The sequence below is a fragment of the Colossoma macropomum genome, unplaced genomic scaffold (genome assembly GCF_904425465.1).
Source record: "Colossoma macropomum unplaced genomic scaffold, Colossoma_macropomum, whole genome shotgun sequence".
NCBI classification, from domain to species: Eukaryota; Metazoa; Chordata; class Actinopteri; order Characiformes; family Serrasalmidae; genus Colossoma; species Colossoma macropomum.
Window position 1 is genome coordinate 41,998,461 of NW_023494795.1, and position 25,449 is coordinate 42,023,909.

Genomic DNA, 25,449 nt, shown 5'->3' on the forward strand with positions numbered 1-25,449 from the left:
TCCTTTTGAGTCTTGGTTCCTCTCATTTGTTCTCTTTCAAGCTTTTAAGAACCTTCTCCTTTCAGGTTTTGGTTCCTCTCATTGGTTCTTCCTCATGCTCTTAGTGTGTTTCTTCTATTGAATCTTGGTTCCTCTCTGTGGTTCTTCCTTATGTTGTTTCTCCTTTTGAAACTTGGTTACTCGGTTCTTCACAGTGGTTCTACCTAATACTCTTAGGCAGTTTTCATTTTGAGACTTGGTTCCTCTCAGTGGTTCTTCTTCATGTTCTTACAGAGTTTCTCCTTTTGAGTCTTGGTTCTTCTCACTGGTTCTTCCTCATGCTCTTAGGGTGTTTCTCCTATTGAGTCTTTGTTCCTCTCATTTGTTCTCTTTCAAGATTTTAAGAAGCTTCTCCTTTCAGGTTTTGGTTCCTCTCAATGGTTCTTCCTCATGCTCTTAGTGTGTTTCTTCTATTGAATCTTGGTTCCTCTCAATGGTTCTTCCTCATGCTCTTAGTGTGTTTCTTCTATTGAATCTTGGTTCCTCTCAGTGGTTCTTCCTCATGCTCTTAGTGTGTTTCTTCTATTGAATCTTGGTTCCTCTCAGTGGTTCTTCCTTATGTTGTTAGGGTGTTTCTCCTTTTGAGTCTTGGTTCCTCACATTGGTTCTCCCTCATGCTCTTAGAGAGTTTTTCCTTGTGAGTTTTGGTTCCTCTTTGTGGTTCCTCCTCATGCTTAGAGTTTCTCCTTTTGAAACTTGGTTACTCGGTTCTTCACAGTGGTTCTACCTAATACTCTTAGGGTGTTTTCATTTTGAGACTTGGTTCCTCTCAGTGGTTCTTCCTCATGCTCTTAGTGTGTTTCTTCTACTGAATCTTGGTTCCTCTCTGTGGTTCTTCCTCATGCTCTTAGTGTGTTTCTTCTACTGAATCTTGGTTCCTCTCTGTGGTTCTTCCTTATGTTGTTAGGGTGTTTCTCCTTTTGAGTCTTTGTTCCTCTCATTTGTTCTCTTTCAAGCTTTTAACAAGTTCCTCTTTTCAGGTTTCGGTTCCTCTCCATGGTTCTTCCTCATGCTCTCCTTTGCAAAAAAGTCACATGAATTTTACATGTGATTTTTGCACACTTCACGTATTAAAAACGTTATCACGTGAAAAAATGTGATCATGTGAAAATGTGTGATTACACGTGGTCTTTGCACACTTCACATGTGAAATTTGACTTTTCCGTAAGGTCTTAGAGGGGTCTTCCTTTCGCTGCCCCCTCAGTGATGTTATTCAGGGTGCTGCACCTACATTTCTGGAAAAGCTGCTTGGGAAACCATCTGCAGTAGAAAGTGCCGTAGAAAACTAAACTGAACTCAGCTGAACTCCAGGGCAGTGAGGGAAGAGGTCTGGTTTAAAGTGAGGAAAAACACCATGCCTTTCTCGCTGCTACTGTCGTGGGCGGCACAGAAGCAAAGCACTTAGCGTAACCGAGTGTAACTACATTCATCACATTCTATCGTGCATCTGTGATCACGGCTGTGCAGTCATCACTGTCTGTGAGGGAAAGACCTTGTACTACTGCTGAATTCAGAACCATGAATCTTCAGTCTCTGTCTACGCCAAACCAACTGAGGGAGCCACAACATTCAATTCAGCTCGATTCAGCCTTATTTGTATGGGCCTTGACCCAACAGTTTAGCTTAGAGTCATGTTTCCTCTAAGTAAAACGGGGAACTGAAGGCTGGAGACCAGCACACTTTGGTGATTTCTCTGTTAAACCTGATAATAAGCTGATAAGTCAGCTGTGCTTGAGCAGGAAAATCACCAAACTGTGCAGAAATCTGGCTCTCCAGGACTAAACTGGACACTAAGTGTTTCTTCCTCATTGTTTTAGATGGTTCTTCCTTTTGAGTCTTGGTTCCTTTCAATGGTTCTTCCTCAAGATTTTAGGGAAGTACAATGTTAGACAGGGGAAAAACGTAAAAACATATGTTAAATCTCATAATACAACCAAAAGACAATGACTGACTATGTTAACTTTACTTGCAACTTGTGCAACATCGACTATATTCTAGTAAACACTGGATAGACAGATAGATAGATAGATATATAGATATATAGATAGATAGATAGATGGGTAGGTAGGTAGGTAGGTTGTAGGTAGGTAGGTAGGTAGGTAGGTTGTAGGTAGGTAGGTAGGTAGGTAGGTAGAACCCAAAGGGAAATTGCAGTGTTACAGTAGCAAGACATATAACTGCACATAAACTTACATCTATTAGGCAGAAATAAAAAAACAGAAATGAGTTAAAGTATTGGACAGCTAACATTAGCTGACCTTGTTGGGCAGCTTGTCATGAGAGTAGTCATGCAGGTAACTCTGGAGGAAAACTTTGTAATCCTTTCGATTTCCATTTTCATTTGTAAAGGCAGCCACTGCTGTAATGTTTTTCCTACTATAACAACTTCCACTATGTCAAATATGTGAAAGGATCAACTGGTGGCTATAAGCTTTCTATACTTATTAGCAACATTAGCCTTGTAGCTTCTTTTAACATAAAATCCTAGTCCACTCAGACTAAAATAAAGTGGTAACTGCCGTGGAATTGTTTAGTTCTTTGAGTTCAACAGCTACAAAAGCCATGTCCAAATATTGTACTTTTTCTAGGTATTTTAAATTATTTCAAATCTGCTGCCTACCTCAGCAAGGCCAAACGGTCAGTGTGTACTAAATCCCCTTTTGAGACCCCACATCAATTTGAAAATGAAGGCCATTCTAAAAACACATCATTTGTGTGCTGCATGCTCAGTAATATGCGCTGTGCTTGGACCCCGATGATTGCCACTTACAACTAGACATTCATTTAGCTTTCACAGAATTTACCGTCCACATGTTCTGCACTACTTTTAGACGCAAACTAAAAGGAAGCTGGTTGTTTTGGTTGCTGACAATGATACTGTACACATGTTAACCCTACCACGCTCTCCGTTTGAAAGCTATCGAAGACAGAAATCTGAATATGTGAAAATGGAACCAAAAAAGGTGATTCAAAAGCTGCAGATCAGTCTGTGGCTGATTAAACACCATATATTGACTGTAAGTAAAATAAACCACCACTCCAAATGACTTGAACGAATACTTGTTTACTCAAGGTCACTGCGCTCCTGACTGCACCTCGAGCTTATTGGACTGTCCAGGACATTTTCCAGTCGGCCAGCCAGGAGGTTAAACCAGGTTGTCTTGGAAACTCGAAATATTTTTATTTCAAATTCTGGCCTAGGGCGGATTTAGTGAAGCTCTATTGATGGAATATAATGAGTTACGGCCTCGTGGCTGGAATTTCATCTACAGGCTCATTAGGGTGTGGAGCCTTAGCCTCGGAGGACAAAGAGGAGCACTTTGATAGGTTAGGCAAACGAGTCGCAAAGAGAAAGAGAGAGAAAGAGAGAAAGCGAATGAGTCAGAGGAAAAAAAGGAAAACGCACAGAGAACAGTTGTGATGATCAGTAATCGGGCCGTCTGGCGAGGCTATGCTAATGTGTGATAAGAGAATGGGGTGCCAGGACTGTGTGCGTGTGAAAAGCAGCGAGCTCCAAACAAAGAAAACAAACGAGATTCTTCTGATATTTCCATCAGTGGGTGAGCAGAAGCAGAGGAGAGCCTCATCAAGGTTCTCGCCAAGAGACCAATTTCACTTCAATCCAATTAACCGTGGAGCATCTTGGAGCAGAAATGACCATCAACAGCACTGAGATTTGATCCCTTCTCTCTAAGACAGGGCTTAGCGACCTCTGGCATGCATGCTAAAGTCAACACATGGGGCGTATTACCCTAGCATTCTGGCTGCTAACTGTTTTTCTGACTTAGCTTGACACCCTACTGGTTATTTCTTTCTTTTTCAAGCTACTATTGCTTAAAAATCTAAGTCGGGCAGTTTCCTCTCTTGCCGAGACATGCCAAGCCGAAATTTATGCTTCATGATGGCTGCCACTACTGTTTTTAGCCACAGTACTGTGCAAAAGAGACCGCCTTTATTTAACCTGCAGTCAATACAGTCATTAAGTACAAGTTTTTAAAGTGACACTTTACTCGAAGGGTGTCTATATAACACATTCATAACATCTTACATAAACATTGCATAACATGTCCATGAATATTTAGATCAACATTTATAACGTATACGTGTTTTACGTGATATTAATATGGATTATTATGTCATTTTAAGTCATTTTTTACTTTTAAAAAGTATATTATTTTCAGTAACGTCTAATTTCTGGATAGGCAAAATAAAAACGACCTCACTTTATCCCTTTGGTCATTAAGTGCTTTGACACTGAGGCAAGTTTCATGTATACTTTCGGCTTCTTTTTAAGCATTCGTTGCTTTAAACATCACTTTACTTTGTGGTCAGTAAATTAAGTAAATGTGCTATGAACAATCATTCGACCGAATCTTAGCATGAAAGTTAAAAGTATAGGCAAAATGTGCCGAAGTGTCAAAGTACTTAATGACCAAAGGGGTAAAACAAGGTGATTTTTATATTGGCCGTCCAGAAATGAGCTGTTTCACTGAAAATAATATATATATTTTTTTTTATGAAAAATTAGGACTTTTATTTTGAAAAATGTTTCTCCGCAAAATGACATAGTAGTCTGTATTAATATCACGTAAAACATGAACGCTTTATGAATTTTTATTTTAACATTCATGAACACGTTATAAAGTGTTTATGTAAGATGCTATGAATGTGTTATGTAGACACCCTTCAAATAAAGTGTTACTGTTTTTAATTTTTCAGGAGATATTTTGGAGGAGATTGAACACAAAATAACCCAAGATAATTAAAGGAAAAATAAATGAAAAAGTCTCTGGATACTGAAAAACTGGATACTGATTGGAAGTTACAGAGAAAACTCCTAACAATCACCTGAAACCCCCGGCAGACACCAAAACTCTTCCAAATCAGATAAACAGCACTTCAACGGACTGACCACTCCAGAGTCCAGACCTCAACACTGAATGTGTTTGCGATCACCTGAAAATGCTAAAGCAACTTCTAAGACTGACCTTTGGAGGTGTGTCTGCAGATTTCTTTGACAAACTGAAAGTGAGTCTCCTGAAAAGAACTGAAGACCAGATATAGACTAAACACATATTTAGTTGTTGAAGGTTTTCTTGCAATTTTCTGTTAAATTTGTATTTTCTGCTAAAAAAACATGAATAATTTGCACTAAATGGCAAATTAAATAATTAAACACTTAAATGGTGGTCTCTGGCTTTTGCTATCACCAATAAGGTGTCCCCACCATGGAAAAAAAGGAGATTTGTTTTAAAACATTTGTTTCAACAACTGTAGACCACATTTGCGCTCTATTTCATTACATAGCAGGAAAGACTTTGTGCGAAGACTTCAGACTAAATTCCCCGGCGGTGACAATGGTTCATTTTCCGCGAGCTCACTTTACCTTGACTTACAGGCTGTTCCAAACGCTGCCTGTAGAAAATGGAAAGCGCATACAATGACTTCCCGCTGTGCTACAATGTCAGATGGCAAAGTTGTTTTGAAAAGTCCTTGAGAGCTTTCAGAAGTGCATCAATGCAATCAAAACTTTCCTTGTTGTGAAGGACAAGCACTACCCAAAGCTGGAGGACATCAAGGGGCTTCAGAAGCTGCTGTTTTAGGACATGTTCACTGCAGACCTGAATGAGCACAAACTCTGGAATGCATGGAACCGGACAGTCACTGGGCCTTTATAGGCATTTCAAACACTTCAGACAGATTTGAGCACGTCAATCAAACAGTGCTACATGTAGGCTATACACAATATATATAGACTGTTTGACGGTTACAGTTACATATAGTTGTATATGCAGTCATATGCAAACGTTTGAACACCCCTGACCAAATTGCATGATTTGTTAATGAAGTAAAAATAGATATCCTCTACAGAGAACACATTTAAAAGTGTTTTTCTGCAATTTTTAGTGCACAATTTCTATTGGTTTGCTAAGTTAAACATATTGGAAAAAAATAACACCCAAAATATAAATGTGCCATAACTTTTGCACGGGACACATTCTATATTTAATGGTTTTCCCTCAATATGTTAAGTAGACTTAGCTGGAATTTAGTGGAGTAGAGTGGTCGATATGATAACAAAGGGCTTCATTCACCACTATCCTCCTCAAGTTTGTTCTTAAGTGTGTTCTTGAGAAAGGTCCTAAGAAAAAGTCTGCGTCAGATTCATGACGTGTTCTTAAAGCGCAGAACCGTTCTCACCTTTGTGCTCTTGAGTGTGTGTAGATTCTGTTCTTACCTCAGAACAAATCCCAGATACGAAAACACTGGTGAACGTCAGAATCTTCATAAAAACTGGGCAAGTCTTCTCAAGAATGGTTGGTGAATGAGGCCCATTGTTACCGAGTAATGCCATATGGCAAGAGTGTCCAATCTTATCTGGTGTGGCTGCAGGTTTTCATTCCAAACAAGCTGGAGCTCAACTGATTCTGCTTGGTTAATCAACTGGTCAGTCTTTAAACGACTGATCATGTGAGCTCCTTAATTGGCTGAATGAAAACCTGCAGCCACACCGGCCCTTTCTGGATAAGACGGGACACTCCTGCCTTATGGAATGAATATTCATAATCTTTAATAGCGTTTTAATGTGGCATTACTAGTACACTGTGTGTATTACTCCCAAAAATGAAAATGTTGTAATATTATATATCATGAAAATGTCTTTAAACGTCGCTAGTGTATTACTGTCAGAAAACAAATATTGTCATACTGTGGATCGTGAACGTCTTCAAGTACCGTTATATTTGGTTCTACTTTATTTGGATAACCCCCAGTAGTTTATCTACAGATGTTCCAATTGCTAACTGGTGAAACTCAGCAACACTTGGGTTAGGATTTGGACCAGGGCTATGGTTAGGGCCAAGGATAGGATCAGTATTACCCTTTGAGTTGAGGTTAGGGTTAGGATTAGGGCCAGGTTTAGAGCTGGTTAAAATGAAGGGGAATAATAGCCATTTAGTTGAATGTAAGTTAAATGCAAGGTCAGTCAGTGTTTAGGAGTGTAGTTTCGAGGTAGTACTGATTATCAGTAAGACCACATGTAATCCAGCATCTACTAAGAGGCTTCAGTGCAAAGCCCGGTGGTGTTTACACAATACCTTTAGATTCCACAGTGGACGACACCTCACTCTCCATCTCCTCTTCCTGCGGGAGCTCCTCCACCTTCACCTTCCGCACCTTAGACGGCCGACCAACCCTGAGACAAGATAACACAGCTTTAGTTTTAGCATTGCAGCTACGAGGCTAATGTAGATAACAAGTAATAGAAGATTCTACCCCACCGATTAGCACGGTGCTAACTGCACGTCTACATCATCACCTACTGGCCTCAAATTGTGTGAAGTTGTTCAGTATCTCTGACAGACTTGCAGACAAAACACTTAATAACTTCTCCACTACAGGTTTGATACCAGCTGATCCCACTTGAAACACAGAATAAAGCAAAACAGAAGCTGAATCTCATCTGTAGCCATTTGTTATTACGAAAAAAATTACAAATGACAGCCAAAGTGCAGCATATAGCCAAAAAATAATACAAGTCATGGCCTTGGAATGTCGAGGATTCTGCACTTCATTTCATTTCACTGTAGCCTTGGCGTTAGGAATGAAAATGATTTAACAAATTAATTTATAACTGACAAATACAGAAGAGTCTGTCTAATGCTTTTGGTTAAAAATGTATTTTCTGATAAATAATTGATATTTATGAAGGACTACAGTGCTGAGGTCGGCTACAACCGACTCTTTTTACAACGCCATGTTGCTGCTATTCAGTGTAGCCTAAAGCTACAGCCCACAAATGTGTTTGTTACCCAACATTTAGCCAGTGTAGTTAACCTATCCCGTGGCAAAGAAGCTTAAAAGCTGAAAGCGACAGATTTTATGTTGATCGCTGGGAACTATGCCTGTTTTCAGGCTCACTCCGGTCAGGCCACAAATGTGTGTTGACTTGGGTTAATAATGTGTGGGAAACGTACTTAAGTGGACTGCATTACGTTACTATCACAGCTGTTGATTGATTATTGATTGTTAACCCCTGTTCTTGGACTATTTATACATATTTATGCCAGCTGCTTCTTTGTGAAGTATTGTTCAGCCACCCTGTTCATTACTGAGCCTTTGTTACTGTGTTTGACTTCCCGGTGTGTGTTTTACGACTTTAGCCCGACCCCTTTTTGACTCTGTTTGATCTTCTGTGTTACCGACCTTTCTCACGTGTACGACTTAGTCTAGCCCTTGTTGTTTCTTATGCCTGTGTATCGACCTTCACCTGTACTGTACCACGATTTTGGATTTGCCCTCATTAAACCTTTTTATCACAGCCCGCTCTGCGCACGTCTGACTATTCCCAAAGCCGTCAGACTTTTACTGTAATTCAACAGTTTCATTAGTTCAGCTAGTCATTCAGACAGACGGCATGTTACCATTACAATAATCACAACAGTAATAATCATTAAAATAAGTGTAAACATCTGTGAAATAAAGGTGAGCATTTACGTTGTTATGATATTCTTATAAAACGGATAGTTCCAGTCCTAAAACCTGACTGGCTGAGCCGCGTTCGGAGCACCGAGTGTACTGATGAAGTAATAACCTGTTTAAACTGAGGGGCTGACGGATTATGTCCCTAACTAGAACTAGGCTAAAAGATGGCTAACAGCCTAAACAGCTCCATCATTAATATCACAGGCTTGAATTAAAGTACTTACAGTATGATTAACTTTAAAACGGCAGAATAAAAGTCTAAAAATATCACTTGAATGTCTCACACACTTCAAATGTTCATGTTTCAGTCAGAAGTTGCGTCAAACCCAGGCTGAATCCCAAACGGCTCTGTCCTCCCTAAATAGTGTTCTAGCTATGAAAGATGAGAAGTTTTAGCCTCTACAGCCAAACAGCGCATCATGTATCGAGTGTGGATGTGTCTGAATCCCAAATGACTGTTTCTTAGCTGTATTTTGCTCTGTTGTGCTGCAGGATCCAGTATTTAAATTCCTACGTAGTGCACTATGTAGGGAGCAGGGAGCTGTTTGAGATTCAGCCCCAGTGTGAGAAGAGGGGCACCGCTGGACTGGTGCTAAATAAGACTGTGGTGGTAATTTGGTGACCAAAAAGTACTTATAAAGTGAAAGATTTTGCATTAAACAGTGCTGTGATATCACATGTTCATTCTTATATGACAAAAACTTAAAAATCGTGAAATGACCGCAGTATACAGAGATGGGTGACTAAAAGTTCTCCTCGTTCGGCGGTCAACAGTTGCTTGGCAACGATACCATACTCTAAAGGAACTACTTTTCTTGGTGGAAAACTTGTTTATGTCGATTTTTATGAATAATAGCTTAAATTATTTACTGAAAAATCGTGTATTTTATCATAGTTTATGTTGGCTGCCGTTTCATGAAAGCAATAAGCCACTTGAGGCTGTGCGTTACTGCGATTTTGTCAAGGGGAGGGAGTTTTAGGCACTCTTTGCTTGTTGTGGCTTATTGCTTTAATATGCATGGTTTATTTACACCTCTTTTTTTTTCAAAAAACAAATATTGACCATTAAATTTCACAGTGAAATTACTTTTTTTACAAAAGTATTTTAAATTAATTCCATTACATGTTAGCTACATTAGCCTTGTAGCTCCAGTGTAAAACTAAGGACCAAATTTCAGACTGTAAACATGTCTTGGCTGATTGACTACAGCTGGAGTAAGCGGGAAAATTATATAAATAAGGTTTTTAAACCAAACTAGCCCCAGACCAAATCCATATAAAGCGTATTTTCTATTTGGCCAAATGACATAAAGTAATTATACACAACAAAACCACCAACATTAATTCAACACCGATCCTTTACTGTGTACTTCACCACAAATAAGATCACGAAAAACAAAGAGTCTCTGGTTTATATTATGATTCACATTACAGCTCACAGTGGAGCCTCTCAGCAGACACATCTGCACAGCCTGCATATCTGTTTATTCCAGCTTTGACTAATGCTAAACAGACTCATGGAAAGCCGCTCTGCTCTCCCGGGAGAGTACATTCTCACATCTTAATTTATTCCTGCTATTCTCCTATGCAATACTTTCCAAAGAGAAGCCTGGTGCCATGAGAGACACTAATCCTCATTCGAAAGTAATATAAAATACTCTCAGAGCATTCACGGCTATTTTTGGGACAAACGAATAACAGCTGATTAAGGAGATTAACATCTCCAGCCTGCAGAATAAACAGGATAATACCCAAACAAACCCCCCGTCCCAGACTCCGAGGAAACGGCCAATCAGCCTGGGAATAGTCGGCTTCATCTTAAATCGGGCGCTGTCCCTAAAGAGCTTATGCTTCTGCTTAAAACTCTGTTCAGAGCAGGACGTGTGTGTGGCTTCACGAGGAAAGGCCGTTTTGTGGTTTTTCAGTTTGTATGTGAAAATAAACTGAAACAGAGGAACAGAAATAAAGAAAAAATGCTAAGAAATGAACGAATGGGAATGTTTCAGCTCGACGTCTTCACTTTGTCATGTTTTTTTACACTAGTTTATTGTGTACATATGCGTAATAATGTTTACTCATCACATAAACATTCTATCCAGTATTTTCTGCTGTCTATCAGTTTGTCCACATCTGTCTAGTAAACAATATTCTATCATATTGTTTCATAATGTACCATATTATATTGTACTGCATCATATCGTTTCGCACCTTATATTATACTGTATCCGTTAATTAACCGAATATACTTTAATGTCCTTTTGGGGAAATTTGTCTTGGACTCCTAGTTCTACAAGCCACATATGTTAGTTTCATATAGTGATAAAATTGCATTGCATCACAATGTATCATATTGTACTTTATACAAGTTAGTTCCAGCCACGCGAGCTGATTGGTTGAGAAGCGTTCTAACCGTGCTGTTATTTCACCTTAACATCACGGCTTTTTCACCAACACTGTATCACTCCGCTGAGACGCCGTTGCTAAGCAACGACTCTGACAGCTGTAGGAGCCATTTGAACGTTTTTACTTCTTACTTTGCCAGAAAATGGACACTTTTAAGATCACATTTGACCGACAGCCGATTTGGACAGACTCTGAAGATGAGATGACACTAAATTCCCAAACTGTCAGTTGGTCTGTGTGGAGCTGGAGAACGAACTGCCGGCTGTGCAGCGCGTGGGCGGAGCTCGTTACTCTGACGTAGCAACAAGCTGCTCGTTAAGGAACTATAATTTGGTGAAGGAACTGCGAACATTAAAACATATTAAACGCCGCGTTCACGGCCCAGTTTATTAATTTATTACTGTATTTATTTAACTGTTGTATAAAAGCAGTAGAACACTCGAGGAGTGTGTTATCGCCAATAACATCACATATTTCGCGATAACACACTCCCTCTGTGTTCTATTGCTTAAGTATCATAGCGTATCATGTTACATTGTTTCATGCAGGATTGTAATGTGCCATAATGCATTGCATCATATTGTATCACAACGTTTCTTCCTGTATTGCATTTCATCATGACATATTGTTTCACAATATATAGTTTATTGCCGTACAATGGTTAGCGTGTTAGCTTGTGACTAATATGTTAGCTTATAGCTACTGTGTTCGCTTGGGGTTAACATCTCGGCCTATACTTAGAACATTAGTTTGGGACTAACATCTCAGCTTGTACTTAGAACATTAGCTAGGGACTAAGATCTCAGCTTGTACTTAGACTAACATCTCAGCCTATGCTTAGAACATTAGTTTGGGACTAACATCTCAGCTTGTACTTAGAACATTAGCTTGGGACTAACATCTCAGCCTATGCTTAGAACATTAGCTAGGGACTAGGATCTCAGCTTGTACTTAGACTAACATCTCAGCCTATGCTTAGAACAGTAGCTTGAGACTAACATCTCAGCTTGTACTTAGAACATTATTTTGGGACTAACATCTCAGCTTGTACTTAGAACATTATCTTGGGGCTAACATCTCAGCTTGTACTTAGAACATTAGCTTGAGACTAACATCTCAGCCTATGCTTAGAACATTAGCTTGAGACTAACATCTCAGCTTGTACTTAGAACATTAGTTTGGGACTAACATCTCAGCTTGTACCTAGAACATTAGCTTGGGACTAACATCTCAGCTTGTACTTAGAACATTAGCTTGGGGCTAACATCTCAGCCTATGCTTAGAACATTAGCTTGGGACTAACATCTCAGCTTGTACTTAGAACTTAGTTTGGGACTAACATCTCAGCTTGTACTTAGAACATTAGCTTGGGGCTAACATCTCAGCTTGTACTTAGAACATTAGCTTGGGACTAACATCTCAGCTTGTACTTAGAACATTAGCTTAGGGCTAACATCTCAGCCTATGCTTAGAACATTATCTTGGGGCTAACATCTCAGCCTATGCTTAGAACATTAGCTTGGGACTAACATCTCAGCCTATGCTTAGAAAATTAGCTTGGGACTAACATCTCAGTCTATGCTTAGAACATTAGCTTGGGGCTAACATCTCAGCCTATGCTTAGAACATTAGCTTGGGGCTAACATCTCATGGCTAGAACATTAACCTAACACATTAGGCAAGTTGGGTCAGAGCACTATAAAGCAGCTTTTGTTTAGTGTTCTATGTTCCGAAGAACCAGTATTTACAGTGGTGACTGGTCAAAATCCATTAACCTCTATTCAAAGTTTAAGATCATTTCATCCCTCTACTTCATGAAAAGTGCAGTGGTTAGACAGAGGTTTTATACTAAAAAGGAGGAAAAGAGAAGAAAGTGTGAGAAAGTAAACTGTCTGTTTTCGGCTGGAGTCACTCACAGTTTGATGAAACACAAAAAACATGAGGAAAATGTGTTTATTGTTTGTTGTTTTTACCGAAACCCTCCACTGAGTGATCATGAGTAACCGCACAGATCACTGTGGGTCTCTGCCCTCTTCATCACCACACTACAGACCATCAACAGTACGGTCCAGCATCGGGCATTACCAGCCGAGCCATGAGTCACCCAGCCCAGCAGGCGTTATGAGCCAATCTGTTTCAGAGAGTTCATCCATGTCACCAGGCATCACAAGCTGACCTCACGCTGGACATTACAAGCTGACGGGCATTATGAGCCGATCATGGAGCAGGGTTCTACAATCATCAGCAGGCATTACCAGCTGATCACTGATTCACTGGGCTCTGAGAGGCCAGCAGACATTATGAATTGATCTCAAAAACTGGGACTTTGGAGTTCGGGATGTTAGCAGACATCACAAGCTGATCTTGTAATCGAGAAACCTGATAGGGCAACAGGCATTACGAGCCGATTTCAAGAACTAGAACAGACTCTCGATAAGCCAGCAGGCATTACGAGCCGATCTTCTCACTGGAGCAGGGTTCAGGGGGAGTCAGTGAGCAGTACAAACCAATCACACGCCTGGGAGGCCAGCAGGCATGATGAGCCGATCTCAAACACTTGAAAATTAGTGTTTTAACTGGAAAGTAGCTTGGCAGATGTTAGCAGGCACTACAAGCCGATCTTCTCACTGGAGCAGGGTTCGGGAGATGTGAGCAGGCATTACAAGCCAATTTCTGATTCACAGGGCTCTGAGCGGCCAGCAGGCATAATGAGCCGATCTCAAACACTTAAAAATTAGGCTGCGTCCCAATTGTGCACTACACACTGATACTATACAGTATATACTGTGTACTAATCGTAATAGTATGAGCTTGACAGGTTAGTGCACAAAATATTATCATACTACACCGTTCTTACTAACAGGAAGTGACGAACCGTTGCTAGGACAACACACATCATAGCAAGCTAGACTCTGAAGGCTGGCTAACAAATTAACGCACATTTACAAACAAGTTTCTTACAGAAACGTGAAAAAATGAAAACATTAGTAAATATAACTCATTTATTTTTTTACAGAATGTTTTACAAATTTGGGATGAACTCATTTATACACAACTTCTGGTGCCGCTGCCACCGCAGCTGCTCTCGCGTCGCCGTCCGCCCCTTTTTCAGAATTTTCCAGACGCAAGAAGCTCCTCCCTTTCCGTTTCCCGTTGGATTGTGGGACAATAGTATCCATCATTACTACACTCAAAAATCGACTGGTTCTAAGTCTGCATAGTGGATCTTTGAGTATACTCAACTTTGACACTGACTATACTACACACTACATACTCAAACACTAGTTAGTATTAGTGTTAAGTGTGCAACTGGGACGCAGCGTTAGTCCTGACAGGCATGACAGTTAACTGGAAGGTAGCTCTGCAGATGTTAGCAGGCATTACAAGCCGATTTCTGATTCACTGGGCTCTGAGAGATCAACAGACATTACAGGTGGATCTGAAGAACCGGAACTTTGGAGGTCAGCAGACATTAAAAGCCAATTTTATGACTGGAACAGAAACCTGACAGGCCAACAGGCATCACAAGCTTCTCTGAAAGTACAGGAGAATACTGGTCAACAGGCATTACCAGCCGATCTTCTCTCTGGAGCAGAGTTTGGGAGATATTGCCAACCACTACAAACCAATCACAGGTCTCAGAGAGGCCAGCAGGCATAATGAGCCGATCTCAAACACTGGAACGTTAATCCTGACAGATGAACAGGCATTACGAGTTGATCTTATAATTGGAGCAGAGCTCTGGAGATGTCAGCAGGCATTACAAGCCAATTTCTGATCCGCAGGGCTCTGAGAGGCCAGCAGGCATTACGAGTCAGCCTCTGATTAATGGAATTTGGAAAAAGTCTGGCAGGCACTACTAAACGATGAACAGCTCGTGACTGCAGTCCATAGATATGCATATCTAGACACCGCATTGGGTCCAGCCAGGCACATCAACGGCGCCGCCATTTTAGGGAGGTCAACATCGCTGCTGGACTGCATTCAGAACCATTACCGAGCGGCAGTTTAAGAAAGATACTGTCCAAAATTACACTATTTCAGGAATATTACTCTCAGAAAGTGGGATAGGATTATATAACAGAGGGAACGCAGTGATCCACACTCATGTCTGTGTGGTGTTTATGTGTAGATATGGCCGAGTGGTTGGTGAAGCACAGAGAACCTGTTGATGTGATTGTTTTTCCTCTGGTTTTATATTAAGCTTTTTTCATTTAATAGTCTATTCAGGGGGTCTTAGCTTTATGTAGCAGTTATTTATTTACAGTGATGGTTAAAGCTTTGTAGCTCGGTAAGTTATAGCATTCCTTAATCCGTGTAGATATTCATAATAGATTAACGTCAGAACCTTATTTCACGAACCTGAAGTCAGCTTCTTATTTGCCAGCTTCTTGTTCAAATGTTCCCGTTCCACCTTAAATGGTGCAGCTTCAGGCAGTGACAGCTGCACTATTTAAGGTGGAACGGGAAAACTCGAACAAGCAGCTGTTGAATTGGAAGGCTTTAGCTCCGTCCTTCTTACTGTGTTTTGGGGGGTTTATTTTATTTCTATGTGCATTAAGATTAGAAGTGATTCACTCACTGATGGATCTGCTGATGTGTTTGATTGTGTTTCTCGCGCTAAACTCGGTTTTTAGCGTCAGGTGCAGACTGAATACTTTCCTGCTGGTCTGGACGGCTAATTATCACGATCAGTTATTAAAGTAATAAAGCTACCGAGAGCAGATCCGTGCAGCCTGGATTAATCTGTGTCTGAGGATTATAACAAAACAAACGTGGTGAAAATCGGATGAGTAATAAGGAAGTTGTGGCTGATTTAATCCTGAGACTCTTCGTCTCTCAATACCAGAGAATCTGTTCACAAGCGGATCTTGACCTCTCCAACATGGCGGACGCTCAGACGCGTCGCCTCAGATAGAGAACAGCAGGCAATCTAGGTAAGTATATCTATGCTGCAGCCCCTCTGTTGGTATACAACTTGTGAGCCATCCAGCTCTTCAGGTTCTCATCACAGAGCTGCTGTCTTACAGTCCTTTACCTTCTCTTCGTCTCCGTACCGACAGGCTTCTTATGCGGCGTTTCCATGGTGCCGGTTGCCGTGTTGGGCTTGTCCGGGAGCGAGGGTGCGGAGGAGACGGGCATACTGAAAACAAAGGAATAAAAAAAGAGAAAGAAAATAAACAGAAGTGCTGAATGAAGGACTCTTAGCTCGTCCATCATTTGAAGCAGGTGACATATCGACGTGCTCACGCGCTCGCTAACGACCTTTAGCGTGGCTGAGGGCAGAAAAAGCGCCACCAATCAGGCCAAAGCACCTGCTAGCTCTGGCTTTAGCATGCTAATTTCCGCACCCCACGAGGCCCTGGCGAATACTGATACTGTTCAAACAGCTCAGTGTTTCTGGCTGAATAAATACATTTAAAATGACATACATGGTAATTGAAGACATCAAACACGGACACAAAATAAAGCGAGCGCTGTGTAACGTTGCCCTCAGCGCCTGTGCGATGAGAATAACATTAGCACAGCTAGCATAATAAGAAAAATGCAGCGCAGATAACGGCGCCTGTGAGGACTACTAATAAGAGCACATCTCGCTGGCTGGATCAAAGACTTTCATTAACATTCCCAGCATTCCTGTTGCATTATAGAAGAAAATAATATCACAGAGGGAGAAGAAAACGCCAGCCGAGCTGCCAGCAAGGCAAGCGGAGCCAGACGAGGAACGGCCTCCAAACTGCCCACTCTCAGTGGCTGTGAACTGGGGGTGTGAGGGTGTCGGTACAGTTTTGTCCTTCGCTGCCAATTTTCTCCTCATCTAAGCAAAGAAGATTCTGGACTTGCATCTCAGATGCCTGCATTTGTTTACTATACATACACAAAATATTGAGAATTAATGACTTTACTGTGGAGAAACCGACATGTTCCAGTCACAAAATGGGTTTTTACCTTTTACTGAGCTCTTCTCTCTCTTATAATCTTAAAGCTTAAAATCTGCCCCTGCTGTATGTTTATCCTCGACCAGCCAATCACAGCTCTTTGCGCTCAAAATCTCACCCAGAATCCACACTGTCTGGCCAGTTTATCAGAAACTCCTCAGAGTCGCTCTATCCTGGAGATTTTTGACCCAGGGGCGTCACTGGCCCCCTTTAGGCCAACGCCCCAGTAAAATGCTGCTGTGCTACACTATAATAACGGAAAACAGTCAATATGTAAGCTTTAAACTTTCTTCCGTCTGTTGGGCCAAATTACACAACACAAACATGACCATGCAGTTCACTACAGACACTACATTTCCCATAGTGCCCAGCGTCTTTCACATCAGATGCTTAATAGGCACTTTTCACATTTCAGCCTTTTTTCTGCTGGACGTTCTCGTTGCAGGTGACGCTGTTTCCGATAAAGCAATAACAATGATGACAACTCGAGTGTTTGAGCTTAAAGCAAAAACAGCCTCATCTCAGTTTCAGTGGTTTGTCAGCTGAGCTTAAACAGAGGGAAACAGGTTTGGTCATTTAACAAATGAATAAACTTTGACATATGGAGTAAAAGAACCGCTGTGTCAGCATTTCAGCACTGCTAACGTTACACTGAATGCAGCTTGTGCTTTAAAGTTGCTGCTGCAGCCGCTTTCAGAGGAACAGTTTTCATTTCCTCCCTCTAAAGCTGTCGGTATCTGAGAGAGCGAGTGCTCGGCGGAGAGCGGATGTCCGTTCACTGGAGCCGGTGTTTGTGGAAAACATCTACGGTGATGCTACGGACCATGACGACCCAGTGTGCCCCCTGCTGGTGCGTGTGCGTGTGAGCTTTTTGCCGACTAGTTTATTGTTAGCGAGCTGTTTCAGCGTCTCCAGCTAACATGGCTAATCTCTTCGGTTATAGTTATTTTCACCTGTCCATCATTTTATCACTTTGAAGATGTTAGGTAGATGACATTTAAGCAGAAGAACACAGAGGGAGTGTGTTATTGTGAAATAACATCACGGCTGTGATTCGGTCGCCGTAGATCATCACAGCCGTGATGTTATTGGCGATAACACACTCCTCGAGTGTTCTATTGCTTTTATACAACAGTTAAATAAATACAGTAGTAAATTAATAAACTGGGCCGTGAACGCGGCGTTTAATATGTTTTAATGTTCGCAGTTCCTTCACCAAATTATAGTTCCTTAACGAGCAGCTTGTTGCTACGTCAGAGTAACGAGCTCCGCCCACTCGCTGCTCAGCCGGCAGTTCGTTCTCCAGCTCCACTCAGACCAACTGACAGTTTGGGAATTTAGTGTTGTCTCATCTTCAGAGTCTGACCAAATCGGCTGTCGGTCAAATGTGATCTTAAAAGTGTCCATTTTCTGTTTGTGGCAAAGTAAGAAGTAAAAACGTTCAAATGTCTTGAGCGTCTCCTACAGCTGTCAAAGTCGTTGCTTAGCAACGGCGTCTCAGCGGAGTGATACAGTGTTTGTGAAAAACCATTTTGCCATAACAGCACAGTCAGAACGCTTCTCAACCAATCAGCTTGCTTGGCCGGAACTAACTGTTGTATAATACTCAGTTATGAAATCGTTAAACGGAATCATCTATATTGTGGTGCTGTAAGGTAGCATTGCTTTTAAGGTGGTGATTCAACTACAGTGATTTTACAATATTAAATCGAGTTCGAATAAATTCGAATATAATTATTATTAGAATATTTACTCATTAAAGTTTTCTGTCTGGTTTCAATCATAAAAATCTAAAACAAGGAAAAAAGTTTGCTGTATTGTATTTAATTGTCTTATTGAAAGCTTATTTGTGTAGTTAATATATTTTAAAAATTATTCTAAATTATACAACAATTACTGAATCAAATCGGACCCTAAAAACTGTAATCATATCGCTTTATTGTGTGGTGAGATATTTACAACTGTATTTACAATATCGCTGAGGAGAAAACCTCGTTTTATCATCTCCAAAATGGAAACTTTACAGGAAAAGGAAAAAAACCTACTTTACTTTTAACGTAAGTCAATGGAACCAGACTTTTTTCCAAGCCATTTTGGGCCGTTTCTATTGGTCCATTACACAATATAAAGGACATCTGGCATTTTCACATTATGTCAAAAACTGAAAAACAACCAAAATGGAGATACGAGGTTTTCTTCCGACAGCAGCGATATATTCTATTTAGACTCGTTACATTAACATCATATTGCAATGTATTTTATTTTAGTTGGGAGTGTTCGAGTGTGAAGGAGGCACAAATGTGCATTGAGAAGTCACTGATATACAGCACACTCTGCTACACGCGTAGGTGTTTAGTTCAGAGTATAACGCACCGTCCTGTAAAATGACGAGCACTAAATAAGCTTTTAACCACCTCACTCTATGTAGCTGATTTCAACCTGGTGATTAAACTGTGCACATCACAGCAGCGAGTGACTCTTAACCTTAAAACCTCAATCAGGAACTCCTGCTGCCGACAAGCCGGCTTCTCAGAAAGGGAGCCATTCAGGAAATTCACTGATGTGTTTATTTGTGAACAGCTTGTCTTGTCTCTATAGAGCACTGACCAATAGAAAGGATGATCTGGAGAAGCTGCATACGAGCCTAAGATCACCGTGCCAGTGCCAAGTCTGGGCTAGAGGGGTTTAAAGCCCCCCAGCATTGGGCTCAGGAACAGTGGAACTGTGTTCTCTGGAGTGATGGAGCTCCATCCAATACCTTTGGGTAGGACTGGAAAATTAACCGTTTTATATCAAAATCGCGACTTAAGACAATTTTTTTAATAATCGCCTACAAGATTTAAAAAAAAGATAGTTCTTTAGTAAAGACAATCATTCTACATAGAACCAGGAACACTCAACAACCCAGTTTCATGCTTAAATGGTTCTTTGCATGGTGAAATTGTTCTTCGGATTGATGGAGAAGGTGTTGTGTATGGTTCTATACAGCACCAAATAGTGTTCTGTTATTGTTGCGATGTGAAGCTTGTAACAATACAAGAACATTCTGGTGCTACATAGAACCCTTTTCAAACAGGTGCTATATAGAACCATCTACAACACAGGTGCTATATAGAACCATCTACAACACAGTCCATTAACTAAAGAACCATTTCACCATGAAAAGAACTTTTTAAGCCATTATCTTTACTAAAGAACCCTTGAAGAACCATCTTTATTAAGTGTGACCAAACCTCCATGTGTTGTGACAACACAACCACAGCTTACTGGCAGTTTGGCACACTATGTTCAGGGTTCGAGCCTCGAGACAAAAAAGAGGGATATTCTGGTCTTCTTGGCCAAAATAAATCAGGCCTTATAGAAAACAACCGCGATTCAAATTGCACAGCCCTACCTTTGGGATGAGTTGGAGTGACCATCCAACATCAGCAGCTGACCTCACTAATGCTCAATCAAATCAAGTCAAGTCAAGTCAAAGTTTATTTATATGGCACTTTTTACAACAGGTGTTATCACAAAGCAGCTTTACAGAAAAATCCGGGTCCGAGCCCCCATGAGCGTCGCCAATGGCGACAGTGGCAAGGAAAAACTCCCTAAGAGCAAGAGGAAGAAACACTGAGAGGAACCAAGACTCAGAAGGGGAACCCATCCTCCTCTGGTCGACTCCGGACAGCAAACAGCATTAATATAAAATATTAGAATACAAAACGGGGAAAAACAGGCGGATTAGATTAGTTTTAGTTTGTGCAGCAGCAGCATCATCAGGAGGGTCAGTTCAAATCCTCACAGCAATGTTCCAACATCTAGTGTACAGAGTTGAGGCTGTTACTGCAGCAAAGGAGGTCAAACTCACTACATATACCCTTCATTTCAGGAGAGATGCTGGAGGAGCAGGTGTCTATGCCCGAACTGAGATTGCAGTGCTAATCAACATGCTCCACTGTCACAGCGCTGAGAAGTGGGTGATAATGAAGCAGTGCTTTCCTGGATTTCAGAGCATGAAGCAAGCAAGGAGAATTCATCAGCATGCAGGTCAACACAAAATCTCCTCAGAATTACAGGATTCGAGAAGGCCAGCTGCCCATTACAGCGTGTTCGAAAATCACGATGAATGAACCAGCAGAAATGGTCCCAAATTACCTGCTCCATTAACCTCCATTCAGAGTTAAGGTTCTTTCCTTCCTCCTGAAAAGCTGCTGTTTTGGAACTTCGTACAACTTTATAGGAGAATTTGAACAGGGGTGTTCAAACTTTTGCTCATTTACATATATACACTCTTAAAAAACGATGTTCTTCGAGGATTCTTTAGTAAATAAATGTTTCTATGCAGAACCATGAACACTCAAAGAACATGGTTAAATGTTTCTTTGCATCATTAAATGGTTCTTCAGATTGATGGAGAACGTGCTGTAGTTGGTTATATATAGAACCTTTTTGAAAAGGGTTCTGTATAGCAACAAAAAGGGTTCTTCTGTTGTTATACACTCTTAAAAAAAGACGTTCAAGTGTTCTTTAGTAAATAAATGGTTCTATGCAGAACCATGAACACTCAAAGAACATGGTTAAATGTTTCTTTGCATCATTAAATGGTTCTTCAGATTGATGGAGAACATGCTGTAGTTGGTTATATATAGAACCTTTTTGAAAAGGGTTCTGTATAGCATCAAAAAGGGTTCTTCTATTGTTATACACTCTTAAAAAAAGTTGTTCTTCAAGGGTTCTTTAGTAAAGAAATGGATCTACATAGAAGCATCAACACTCAAAGAACCCTTTGCATGATTAAAGGGTTCTTCACGTGGTGAAATGGTCCATCGGATTGACGGAGAATGTGCTGTAGATTGTTCTATGTAGAACTTTCTGTAAAGGGTTCTATGTCACACCAAACAGGGTCCTTGTATCATTACAAGCTTGATATCGTTACAGTAGAAGACCCTTTTTGGTGCTACACAGATTCATTTTCAAAAAGGTTCTATATAGTTTCTTGTTTGCAGTTAGTCCAAAATCTCACGGGCACGAAAAAGAGGGACCACATCACTCCAATTGTGTCATCCTTACGCCGGCTCCCTGTTTACTACAGGATCCAAATCAAAATTATTTTATTTTTAAAGTTAATAAGTCATTAAATAGAGCGGCACCGTCCTATACAGGAGATCTGCTTCAGCTCTGTCCTGCCTCCAGGTCCCTGAGGTCATCAGATCAGCTGCTACTGACTGTGCCACGGTCTCGGCTGAAACTCAAGGTGACCGGGCCTTTGCCGAGGCGGCGCCGAGGCTGTGGAACAGTCTACCCCTGGACATTAGGTCTGCATCCTCCGTTGATGCTTTTAAGTCTAGATTAAAAACCTATTTTTATCGATCAGCCTTTGTCTCTGTAAACTGATCGCTGCTGTATTTTTGTTTTGTACATTAGATGTTGTCCTGTATTGTCCTTTTAAATGTATTGTACAGCACTTAAGGTTAAAATGTGCTTCATACATAAATACTAACTTAATTACTTACTATAGAGCCATTACAACACGTTTTCCATCACTCTAAAGGACCGTTTCACCATTGTCACGCTTCCCGGCTCTCAGTCTAACCACCTTACGAACTCCAATTCCCAAGATTCCTATGTTGTCATGTGAATCATCCAGCCAATCACTCGTCAATCTGCGGAGTCACTGGAGTGCTAATTGTTTACACTTGTTTCCCCCTGTAAATATACATATATATGTGTATATATATATATATATATATATACATATATATATATATATATGTATACACACATACATGTCGTTGGTCTTGTGTCAGTGTGTACTGAGCCGTTCTCTTGTTTATCTGGATATGCTGACCCTGTTTTGTCGTTGTTGAGTCTCAGATTTACCCCTTTGGCTCAGGTGGCCTGTTGCCTCGCTCTCTGGTTTAGACCCTTGCCTGTTAATCCACTTCGCCTTTTGCCTGACCCTTTATTTCGTGTTTTGCTGTACTGGTTTTTGACCTGGTCTGGTGTAAACCCTGCTCTGTTCGATAATCTTCCTTTATTTTATATCCATGACTGTCTGGTTCCCAGCATTACAACCATGCAAAGAACCACTTAATCAAGGGTTCTTTGAGTGTTCATGGTTCTATATAGACCCATTTCCTTTACTACACTCTTAGCAAAAAGGGTTCTATACAGTTCCAAAAAAAGGTTTTCTGAAGACACATTTCAGACTTTTAACCCTTTAAAAACCCAAGCTAATTACATATTAAGGCCCATGTGTCAAACACCAGACCCGTGGGCCAGATCAGGCCCGCGACACAATCCTATCCGGCCCGCAAACGTATTTTAATTTTCTAAAAATCTTAACTCGTTTCACAATACACTACACTACAGTCCCCAGCATGCACTGCAACGTAATGTGCTCTCTGACTCTCCTCCCCCAACAACAGTCTATGGGACAGCAGTTGCACCTCAATTCTACACAATTCCACACCAGTCATATCACCAAACACACTAACTGCATTTCAGCCAGTATAAACACTGAACATCAGCTCAGCAGCTCAGAAACTGAGCCCAATATTAATGAACGTGCAGCAAAGAAAGAACGCCAGGTGTCTAATTAAAGCAAACAGGTAGGTTTAAAAGACTGAGCACCTGGGGATATTTCAATTTTGGATATTTCAAGTGTCCATGCAATATTTCAAGGTCTACTACAAGTGCCTGTATTTTACTGCTGAGGTTTTTTGCGTATTTTGAATAAACAACGGCCAGTTTGGGTTACAGCACAACATTATTAAATATGAAATAAAAACATTTTTTTTCTTTGGCCCACAGATTTGTTGAGATTTTTTTATTTGGCCCCTTTAGTGGTTGAGTTTAACACCCCTGTACTAAGGCTTATTATCCAGTAACCACAGGGACTTCAGTGCAAACTGGCTGAGCTATTCTTAGGTGTGGAAGGTGGGTCCTGGCCATTTAAGGGGTTAAATCCATCTGGCACAGCAATGCACCACAACCTGTCCCTTTTGTTTTCAATCTGAACTGTCAGTTCTGTCCGATATGGCTGCAAGGTGCTTGATGGGTCTGGGGCGCTGGGTTTTGGGGGATGTGGAGCGTCGAAAAAGCTCAGCGGAGCTAAACTTTGTGCAAATAAATCTGGCCAACATAATCACACTACTTAATCAGGAGGCAGGTGGCGCTGGCATCATTCTGCAGTTCTGTCTGCAGTTCAGTGTATGAGACGCTTCTCAAACGTTCCCATGTGATATAGAAGCACAACAGCTCATATATTTAAACATCTCTGTTTAAAAATATAAATCCAAGCTGGAAGACTAAACTGAAATGACCGATGTTGACCGCAAGGGGAAATCGATGACCTAAAGCCTGATCTGTTCAAGTGTAACCTTTTGGAAAATATTAGTTTAATGAAGCACACTGCATTGCCTTTGTGATTATCTGAAAAAGCAAAAGCATTAATTACATGAATATTGATTAGCAAGACTACATTTTGATTGAATTTTGCATGGAACGCCTTCATAACACTGCATACAGCCAGCTGAAGAGGGAGGATGTGTTCAGGTCAATCAACACACCACAGCAGTGTAAATGTAGTCGATCAGCTACGACAGGTTTGGTGTCTAAAGTAGATAACAAGTAATGGAAGCTGAGTTTTGTCTGCATTTGTCCATTTTTAGGACAAACCGTTACAATTAGCTCCAGTGCAAAACTAAAGATCCAAATCTCAGACATTGTAATGGGATTTATCACCGAATTCCTTTCAAGTGAAATACTCACTCCTGAGCGCTGGTGTCTACGTGAGGGTTTGGTTCCCGGCGCAGTCGGCCCACTCCAGAGCCCGGCATCTCACCACTGAGACGGTCGGGCAGAACTGAGTCCTTGTTCATGTTGATTTCGGAGTACGGACAGCCAACGGCACTGGAAACGCACACACATTAGAGAACAGCATCGTATAACAATGATGCAAACACAGTTAACAGTTATTATAATATAGCTATAACTACAGTTATAGCTATATTATAATACAACACAGTATCAGAAAAAACACAGACAGAATTAACAGTGTAAAAGTGCAGAAATGAGGTACACTGTACTTCCACCCACTGGCCACTTTATTAGAAACACCTACCTTGTGTTTCCACTCACTGGCCACTTTATTAGAAACACCTACCTTGTGTTTCTACTCACTGGCCACTTTATTAGAAACACCTACCTTGTACTTCTGGTCACTTTATTAGAAACACCTACCTTGTACTTCCACTCACTGGCCACTTTATTAGAAACACCTACCTTGTGTATCAGATCACTGGCCACTTTATTAGAAACACCAACTTGTGCTTCCACTCACTGGCCACTTTATTAGAAACACCTACCTTGTACTTCTAGTCACTTTATTAGAAACACCAACTTGTGCATCCATTCGCTGGCCTCTTTATTAGAAACACCCACCTTGTGCTTCCACTTGCTGGCCACTTTATTAGAAATACCCACCTTGTGCTTCATTGAATTTGAAAAGCGGGTGAGTTTGTGGAACCCAGAGGGTTAAACAAGTAAAGAATACTCAATGAGCAGATTCACCATGGCAACCTGAACATGGCTGCAT

At 40.9% G+C, this 25,449-nt stretch overlaps 1 protein-coding gene across 3 annotated transcripts in view; it reads right to left on the reverse strand.

Moving 5' to 3' along the window:
- l3mbtl3 (L3MBTL histone methyl-lysine binding protein 3) overlaps nt 1–25,449 on the reverse strand; it is an 80,507-nt gene that overhangs the window by 12,336 nt on the left and 42,722 nt on the right. For all 3 annotated transcript variants that reach the window (XM_036582462.1, XM_036582460.1, XM_036582461.1), the window contains exons 17-19: nt 24,624–24,764; nt 15,965–16,069; nt 7,137–7,234 (exon numbers count right to left, since the gene is read on the reverse strand). In XM_036582462.1, the coding sequence (XP_036438355.1) occupies nt 7,137–7,234; nt 15,965–16,069; nt 24,624–24,764 (344 nt within the window). The remainder of the gene's footprint in view (nt 1–7,136; nt 7,235–15,964; nt 16,070–24,623; nt 24,765–25,449) is intronic.